The sequence below is a fragment of the Phycodurus eques genome, chromosome 15, assembly GCF_024500275.1.
Source record: "Phycodurus eques isolate BA_2022a chromosome 15, UOR_Pequ_1.1, whole genome shotgun sequence".
In the NCBI taxonomy this organism is placed as follows: Eukaryota; Metazoa; Chordata; class Actinopteri; order Syngnathiformes; family Syngnathidae; genus Phycodurus; species Phycodurus eques.
This window is the reverse complement of record NC_084539.1, coordinates 14094767-14104888: the sequence shown is the minus strand read 5'-3', so window position 1 is coordinate 14104888 and position 10122 is coordinate 14094767. Positions and strand designations below refer to the sequence as shown.

Below are 10122 nucleotides of genomic sequence, written 5' to 3'. Positions count from 1 at the left end.
CTGTAAATATTGTACAATATATATCATAAGTGGAAGAACTTTACCTTGTGAATTTTGCAGGGTTGCGTTTTCACCACAAGATGGATCAGATGAGTCAAAAGCATACAGCAAGAATGCTGTCAAATGTGAATCAATTTATAGAATTTATTTATAAGTTATAAATAACAAGTTTCATTGTAGGCATGTGTCTCACTTGGTGTGTGAGTTTAAGTGAGTGGGTTGGGAATTAGGATGTTAAGAGTAAACTGTTTATAGAGTTGGCTGTGTGCAGTTTGGCCTCTTCTTCCTGATCTAAATTGTTGTCCACACTTTTTCCCCTCCCACTCCTTTTTCTGTCTGCACTTCAGTTCTGTATCACTGAACTCAAGCGGTTAGCCTTACCATCCTTTCAATGTCTTTATTTTGCGCCATTTGTTTACTTACAGCTCTGCAGGTCAAACCCTTGTAAGATGGGAAATCATACAGTACATTAAAGCTGATGCCCCTTATTTGCTTTGTGCAATCTCAGTGTGTATAAAGCAAGATTATAGTCATAAAAAATGCTGCAAAATGCTAAAGAGTTTTAAACTATATCACAACAATTCAGTACTAAGTTGTTCTCAGTCTTTGCGCGTTTTCAGCACTTCAAACATATTGAATGTATTTAGAAACAAAACACAACAATGACTTTGGTGGGACTGTAATCCAGCACACACTGCTTCCTTATTCCTGCTGCAATCTCTTGCTCCCTCTCTCTCTCTGTATCTCTCTCATAAATAAAAGTGAATTGAATTGAACTTATCGCACTCGCGTTGTTAGTCCTTGCTCCTAGTAATTAAAATGTTACGTTTTAAGAAACAGTTGAGCCTTTGCGTTTTTGTCTCATCAACTCCAGCTTTTCTCTTGTTTTCCCAGCTACCTCAGCACATATGCTCTTTCATCCTCGTTGCAGAAGGTTCCCGTTTGTGTAATTTCATTCACTTGACCTTTTGTTTTAAATGTCATTGTTAAAATGCGTTATCTGACGATACTTGGAAATATCAGTCAGCCAGTCATTTAGCTGAATATGCTCCTGCAAACAAAGGGTCTATCTAAATGGACTCTCTAACTTTCCTATCATCGCTCCGGCTGTCACTGTTTAACAATAAGAGGAATTGTTCCGAAAAATCACTTCCTGTTTTGTCATTATAATCTCCTGTCGAACAATTGGCCTACGTCTTCACTCCATAGAAACGGGACAATGTTCCAAAGGAGGTCAGATGTGGTTTATGTGTTGAAATGTCGGGGCTGTTCTGGAAGAGTGCAGCAATTCCTAGGGCATGTTAACAGCTTCACTTCTCATATCTTGTTTTTCACATTTTTAATCGAATTTGTTGGCAACGGGACAGGCTGATTCAGCCAATTCAAATATTTAACCAAAAAAATAAGACTCTCCCCATGCAGAGGGACACTTGAGCAAGCATGCTGTGAACCACGGAAAGTGTCTGTATTGACATTGTAAAGAAGATATGACATCCCATTCTCTTAGCGACTGTACACAGGAACACGATCGGGTGGCTCTGCTGCCTCTGATTGGCTCATATGGGGAGCCACAGGAAGTACCAAGGCATATATCAGTCAACTGGAGGCTAACACTCCAATTCTGTGGAACAATAAACATGGCAGAGTGTGTTTAACACACATCTGCACAGTGTTATTTGCACTTTGTGGCTGCTCTGCTGAATGCAACATTATTATTATTATTATTATTATAAATTGAGGAGTCAATACACAATTAATAATTTAAAAAAAGACTGTTGCTTTCTCTGTTGAGAGCACGGACTATAAAATAGATGATTGAGAGCTAGCCACTGTTATTATTTAAATACTGTGATAATACGCTGGTTTTTGTATCTTGCTGACAGATGAGGAAGGCGGTTTACAAGATACTTTTGCATTTCATGGAAAGCTTCAGAGAAAAAGCATGAGGGTCGGTACGTTCCACTGAGACTGTGAAATGTTTGAGCGCCGAAGCCCAAATCAACTCATTTCACGTTTTTTGCCGGACTTCTTGGGACTCAGTGGCTTTCTTTATAAGGTCTTTATTGTCCGTGACTAAAACCTGAGATTTTAATTGTTTTGCTTGTTTTAACCAGGGTCTGCCCAATTTTGTTTAGATTACAAAAAGGTTACCCCATGTCTGACTCAAACCTGGCAACATCAGGTAAAGCATTTACACGTATGGCAAGAAGAAAAAAAGAAGACCCCCCCTTGGAGCTGCAATACAGCTAATGTGCGGTGTCCTCCCATGTCGTTTTTGATGTGTTCATACACTTGGCTGTCTCCCTGTAATGTATTTATTGTTCTGGTCCTTTTCCATGTGGGAAGGTATAAAGATCTGTATTTGAAACCTGACACTCTTCAGTGCTGTATCTGTTATCTAACCTATTTTGTTTTTTAAATGTTTTTTTTTTTTTTTATAGAACCATTACAGAGGCTTTTCTAGACCTCCTGGAACGCCAGGGAAGACATATCATGGAGCCCCCTCCCCCTTGGTTAGGGTTAGGGCCATTCCTATTCCAAACACAAAATTACTACCAGTTTGGACAGACCATTGACAGCAGAATTAAGGTTGGTATCATTGACAAAGAATGTGTTAACTGCTTGTAGAGAAAGTATAATTGGTAGCACATGACTAACTTATTTCTCTTTGTGTGCCCTGATTCATAATTTTGGCACTATATGTACATTTCCAGCAAGTCTGCTATCAGGGGCCCTATTAGAGAACTCTCTCACTCCTAACCGTGTAATTGCAGTGCCTGGTTTCAGTTGTGCCATTGATATGGACCAATATCAGTAGTCTGTCAGAGGCAGAGCCCACCAACAAACAACAGCTAGTACGGGGCCCTTTGCGGACGTTCTTGACCGTGACACGTTGCAGTGTCAAGAAGTGCTTTGTCATTGATAGGAACCAATGTCAGCTCTCCCTTGGAGCCCCCTTCAGCTTGGCTTGCCTGCCCTGCTGTGGCGCCTCTGCTCTCACCGAAGTCAGCTGGGAGAGGCTCCAGATCACCCACAATGCTAATGAAGATTAAGCTGTATAGAAAATGGATGGATAAATTAATATTATGGTGTTGTCAGTAAACACGGATAAAAAATACAAAACGACAATCTGTTTTCTCGTTTTATTTTGGTTGGGATGACGCCACTTGACATTCACTTGTATTAGAACCTATAGGGAAGTGTACTGTATGTAGTATTTAATTTTTTCCATGTTATTATGTAGACTATTATACTGTATGGCTTGTTAAGTTGAGAGACATTTTGTAATTCATTTGACATTGGAACAGACAGTAAAATCATTTTTGGGGTAAACAAAAAGTACAGTGCACCTTTGCAAAGTCCAAGTGTGCAGTTCAGTGAACAGTAACCAGGATGTGAACAAATATGATCATAAAGGTGCTTCTCAATTTTGCATTGGCTGTCGCAATTGAAATACTCAAACTCTCAATTATTCTAATTTATTATCTGTGGTTGTACTAAAGCAATTCTAAGGCTAGCTTAAAGGAGAGCTGTAGAAGGCACAGATAAAATAAGCAATGTAACTTCAATAGTGTCTACAGGAAATTAATTACAATAGACATCAAGGCACAAAAACTCCTACAGTGCTTTTGGACGGCATATAGCAGTTATAATGTACACGTAAAAGCACATTCCCTTTGGTGATTTAATTTGAATAATACATTTTATATATACATGCTGTACATATATACTTACGCTTGTATTCACACACTGACTCACTGAACTCTAACACATGTAGTTGGTTTACTATATAACCAAAATTGATACATTTTGCTCAGAAATGGAAAAAAAAAATTGAGTCGGGTCCAGTCACAAGTCAGATCAGTGAAACAATGAACTGCTCCAACACTACGGTGCAGTATGTATTGAAGCTTGGTCAGTGGCTTTTTAAATCAATACCCCGCAGTTAGAGGTCCGGCGTATACGACATATAATAAATGCAATTTAATATTGTATGGAAACCATGGGGATGTCTTACAAAGTTGATGTGCCTGTAAAACCCCAAGCATTTGAAATGAGTACAGTGATATCGTAGAGTACTTACAATCCTTGAAGGTGGGGTGACATTTGTTGTCAAGTTACAATAACAAGGAGTGTTTTAACACAAGACTCAACACGGTAAAAAGAAATAAAATGTTTGTACTGCAGTACTGTAGAAATTATCTTGACTTGGACCCAGAAACAGGATTCAAACAGTGGTCCCTCTCAGCAACATTTATCCAAACACACACCAAAAACCTTCATTCCTTGCCATATGCTGTATACATTACGTATATGACTGCAGTTGCACAATATAGATGGAATGCAAAAATGGCATGAATAAATATATTTGACAATGCAATTTACTTTGAAACTGTGTGCAACTACAAATTTGACATTGACCTTAGTCCTTAAAAAAATAAAACAAAACACTACAGTCAACAACTCCACTCCTGCTGACTTGTTTCCATGCAAGCCACTTCTAGGAAAGGTACTTCAGCCAATTATAAGAGCTGGAAAAGGGGGGTAATGGGAGGCTGCTGACAATTTAGTGTCAGCCATGTAGTCTTCAGACAAACTGCAATCATTTAGAGCTAAGTAAACCATAATATTAAATGGGGCACTCTTACCCACATTTCTTAACAGGCTGAGCAAGATTTAATGAAAATTTTGTTGGGATGTTTCCTAATTTTTACAGTGTAGCGACAGCCAGATGACATAAAGCCTTCTAAACAATAATAATAATCCTTCAAACAGCTGTCAGTGAAGTTGCTTAAAGCCATGTGTACGAAAGCGATAATCTGACTCAGGCGAATGCTAAAAAAGAGAACAGTGTAATCTTTCTATACAGACCGTAACTTCTGTTATCTTCTAAATAGGGTTACTCTGGTGAACAAATTGTACTTACTAGCGGCTTTTTACCCATGCATCTGAAATAATATGGAAATCTTTAATTCTTTTTTTCTCATATATTTTCATATTTGAAATTAAGTAAGGCTAAAACAACAAGCAACATGTTTTCACAATGCACACTGACGCATCAGCGTCGTCCAACTTGAGGCTGGCATAAGACATTGAGGGTGTGTGTGGACGTAAGATAACCCTGTTGTTTCTAAACCCTGCATATATGAGAAACTCAACTCTGGCTTGCATCCCTCACAATAATTTAGTAGGAGTTCATATAAAAGCACATTAACATTTGTAGAAAATGTGCCTATTTTGGGGTGGCTTGATGAACATTATGAAAATAATATACCCTTAACTACTTCACTGCAAAATTTAGAAGCTGAATGGGACAATGTGGTGATTGTGCATACTGGTATGCACATTTCTAGTACAGTACAGTTACACACATGCAATGATCCATGCAGTGAATAATCAAGTAGAACCATAATAACAATGTACTTTTGTTAAAGTTTCCAAATACATTCAAGCAGTACAATTCACTTTGGTACATTATCAATTTAATTGTTTTTCCATGGTTTAAGGTCCTAAAATATCCCACCGGAATCATCTTACTAAACAGTACTCCTTCAATAGGGTATTTCGGTATGCTTGTGGAAGGGGTCTCTAAAATATGCCGTTGATTGGTCAACAGAGAAATGTGCTCCTGAATTAACTGAACATGTAGAAAACATAAAGCTGATATGATATGATCTCACACTATTTCCTTAAATTCACGCGGCTATTACCATCATGCACGCACACTGTCATGGAAAGGCAAGCCCGGGAACTAAACTGTACTTTTCATAATCTGTACGTGATTCGTGTTTTAGTTGTCAGTGACTGTAGAAATGCTACGGTATAGTAAACATTTGATTAAAATGGAACAATAAAGATCAACCTCACCTTCACTTCAAACATTTCATATAGTAAAAATTCATCTATGTACATAAAACTTCAACTTTCCTTTGACAATACTGGTGTGTAACATTCAATCTCAGGTCAAAAGGACACGTTAGCACTGCTCAGCTCTGGTGTTTTCTAAAGCCAAGCTGTGATCTCATAAGAGTGACCTTTTCCCCAAATAAAAGGATTTCATTAAAATGGAAATTAAACAACAGAGCAGACGAACTATGGGACCACAGATTCTCTGAATTTCACACTTAAGGCCGCCATAGAATCCTCTTCATGCTTGACAATTTGAGAGGAATCACTAGTCATCTCACTGACTTTTACTTTTATTTTTTTGCACAAATATGACCTTAGGCCTCTTCTGATTCATGGACACAAAAACAAACGATAAAACAAGAAGAGGCACACAAGTCATCACATTTCATGTCATGATCTGCTGTCTGCTAACACTCACAACCACCAATAAGACAACCTTCACCTTCTCTCTGCATAATACAGTGGGTCTGCGCCTGCATGCGGTAAACTGCAAACATCCTCCTCCCCTTCTTTGGTAAAATCCCGAGAACAAGTTGTCTTTAATGCCTTAGATGGTAAATAAACAAGTTGGGATTTCTTGCAGCTATTTGACTCTCATGTTTTTACGTAGGATGACAGCCTGAAGCTGTTCAGTGGATCATTTTTGGATGCTTCGTGGTGTTCAAAACATGTTTCAAATGCAGCATTAAAGAATTTGCATCTGATCAATTCCGTTATCACCAAGTTTGTGCTCCCAAATTTTGATTGAAGTTATTGTTACATAAGATTAGCTATTAATCACTGCCAGTCCTCCATGTTAACATGGACATTTGAATTCAACAGCCCTCAATGGCAGTGAATGAGTTAACTATTTTCCATTATGTGTCAATTAAGGTCTACTAGGCGATGAACATCAAAATCAGACAAAAGCCTGATTATGATCCAAAAGATGAGTCATCAAATCGAAGCACTATAATATTCAGTTATTGTTTCGTTGAGCTATAGCTTCACAAACGAATGATGTAAATGAACCCCTTTGGTCGCAATGGACAAAACCAAATTTGTAACTAGAATGGCACTCAGTGAAGCACAGACCTTTGCCAAAGTTGAACTGTTAACAAAAGTAAAAAAGTGGACCGCCTTTCTTGAGTTTATCTGTCTTTTTATCAGTTATCTGGCTACTTTCTGCTTCATGTCAGACTTAACAAACGGATGGATTTTAATTGACTGGTGCTAAACTGGTGGTAGAGCCCAAATCCTCACAAAATGTGATTTTACACCCCCACCAAAATGTTTCTCAAGAAATCGTTTGTGTGGTTTTTGCATGATCCTGCTAACTAACTAATTATCAACAAACACAAACAAAACAATGTATTTCATGTATTTCATGCATTTGTGCTTGGTGGAAGTAACTGGAGTATATAGTAACAGTTACAGCACACTGGAGAGAGGGTGTATGTTATACTGGCACTATTGCAATTTCACAGACAAAATAGTTTGGTTTAGCCTTGCCCGGAGTAACACATTTAACACAAATAGAAAATATGTCATAAACGACAATACTAACAGCATTTCATAGTCATTAACGATGTCTGATCACTCCTCATCCTTCATAATTAGAGTTCTTCTGTGATCCAAAACTAAAGTGTACATCTTCCTTCCGCAATCCCATACATGAGATCATGTCTTCACATCACGTTCAGAGTAGCATGACCTTCTCATGCAGCGTCTCACCTTCTCCCAGTTATTATCTCTCACTCGGAGTTCAGCCATTCACCTTGACCCTTTATACCACAGAGTGTTCGTTGTTGTGATGGTGATGCATGCCACCGCTGAGCACCGTGTGGTTAATGGACGACGCCGATCGGTCAGACCCCTCCGCTGTCGTCCCGTTGATGTTCTCCTGCCGCTGGCAGCACAGGATCTGCCTGAAGGTGGCACTCATCTCTTTATCACGGTAGGAGTAGATGATGGGGTTCATGGCAGAGTTAAACTCGGCGAGAAGCAGGAAGAACTTTTCATAGGTGAGGACGTTGCAGCTGGCACAAAAGACGTCAAGAAGAAGGATGACAAGACCTGGGGTCCAGCAGATTATGAATGCACCTGTGGAGACACAATAAAGAAGATTAGTTCAACATGGGGCCACACAAACTACATATCAGTTACAGGAGCATGGATGGGAAAACTGCTGAGTTACTTTTAAGGTAAAAATCCATCTATTTTCTATACTACTTATCCTCGTTAGAGTTGCGGGTGAGCTGAAGCTTATCCCAGGTGAGCGACGCGGTACACCCTGGCCAGTCAATCTAAGGCACATACAAACAAACAACCATTCACGCTCATATTTACAATTATGGGCAACTTAGAGTCATCAATTAATCTAAGAGGTATGGTTTTTTGTTTGTTTGTTTTTTTTATGTGTGGGAGGAAGCCAGAGTAACTGGAGAAAACCCAAACAAGCACGGGGAGAACACGCAAACTCTAAACAGGAAGGCCTGATGAGCCAAGATCTGAACATTGAACCTCTCGACTGTGAAGCAGGTGTGCTGACTACAACTTCAGTTTACAGCATTGCCTGAAGTCATAAAATAAATACATACTCTTTGGTGTATTCAGATTTTAGTTTGCATTATGAAATATTGCCAGAGGGTGTAAAAGTGCAAAATTGCATAAAACATATTAAATATATACAGTAAAACAATTATTTGAACTTATGCAGTTATATGATGGTACCCTTTGTTAAATTCTGTATTTAATTGGTCCAAATAAATTCACTCCAGTTAAATGAATTAAACTCTACTTAAATCATCTTCCTCTGATGAAGAATATTTCAAAAATATCCACATCAATGCACTTAAAAATATATTCCCTTTATGGTGAAATTGTATTGACAATACTTTGACATATCAGAAAAATCAAAGCTTCCAAAACCAAAAGTTCTATATCAACTACAAAAAGGGTTGAAGAAAAAGGTACCTGAAACAGAAAAAAAACAAAACAAAACAGAAAGCAGTTCAGTTGCACAAAAATGTAACCCCTAAAATGACTAACTTAACACATAACATCCCACATTACCACTACCAAGGAGTATTAGGGCCACACTGAAAAGAAACACACAGAAAAAAAAAAAATTGTAGTATCTTTTTTCTTTTCAGTCTAGATACAGTATTTGAGTGCTGACGTACGTAATATGGATTTTCCATGATTTAAAAAAACAGATTTATGAGATGAATGCTCTATCACACGTTGACCCACTGGGAGACTGAATGGCACCTGCAATGTCTCCAGATGATGTTTTGTATCATTCAATCATCACACATGTACTATTCCAAAGTCATTTGGGTGACAAGTGCGATTGATAGCGCAGTGCAGCGGTCTCTGAGTCATTCTTCATGAATGTCAAGGTCAAGTGTAGGGAATTGGGTCAACAGAGGCCATTTGTCCTAACGAAGACTAAACTTCAGCACATTAACCCCTGGAGACAGCAGCACAAAAAAAGTATTGATGAGACATGAGGACAACAAGCTCCTTGATGTGCAGGCCTGTTGTATGTGAGGGTTTGCAGGCAGCAGCTGCAGCAAAAAGGCTTGACCTCACTTTCCAGCAATGCGGGCTGACTCTTTGGAGTTTGTTCATTTTCCAGAATGTCTTACACCCAAGCTGTCTGCATCATTTGTTTCAACATCCTTCTCTGTTCATGACAAGCCTTGGTGAAAGGAACATCAAGCTAGTATATAAGAGCAGCAAAAAATATGGCACAAAATATAATAAAATTATCCAGGCTTTCACTGTCACACAAAGAATGTGTCACATATAGCACTGCAACAATATTGTAGGATGTAAATTAAAACCAGATTTTAAAATTGCTACTGGATAATCAGTCTTTTGCGTCTCTTTAATCTGTTCGTAAGAATTATATTTTTAGAAATGTCATGTTTGTGAAAATCTGGAGAATTGATTGCACGTCTTGAACCCATGTCAATGTAAATCTAAGGTGCCTGTAAGCAGATATGGTAAACAGTAGTAAAGGTAAAGACTCTACAGTCTCAACAGAAGGCATCTAACTGGGGAAGACGGGAATTTAGAGACCAAATAATGCAAAGGCAGCACATGTACCTTCAGTTTTCTTCATGGTTTCATGATATTTCAATCACATAAGACTGACTCCCAGTTCGTATCTATACCAATTTAGCCTGGTTCACGAGCAATTCTTCTGTGTTAGCCAATATCTAC

The 10122-nt window shown here is 38.5% G+C and overlaps 1 protein-coding gene across 1 annotated transcript in view; it reads right to left on the bottom strand.

Moving 5' to 3' along the window:
• Nucleotides 1–3129: 3129 nt before the first annotated feature.
• The window catches only part of lpar1 (lysophosphatidic acid receptor 1), a 34102-nt gene continuing 27109 nt past the window's right edge, over nt 3130–10122 (bottom strand). Inside the window, exon 3 of the mRNA XM_061699026.1 lies at nt 3130–7992. Within this exon, the coding sequence (XP_061555010.1) occupies nt 7676–7992 (317 nt within the window). The 3' untranslated portion in view covers nt 3130–7675. The remainder of the gene's footprint in view (nt 7993–10122) is intronic.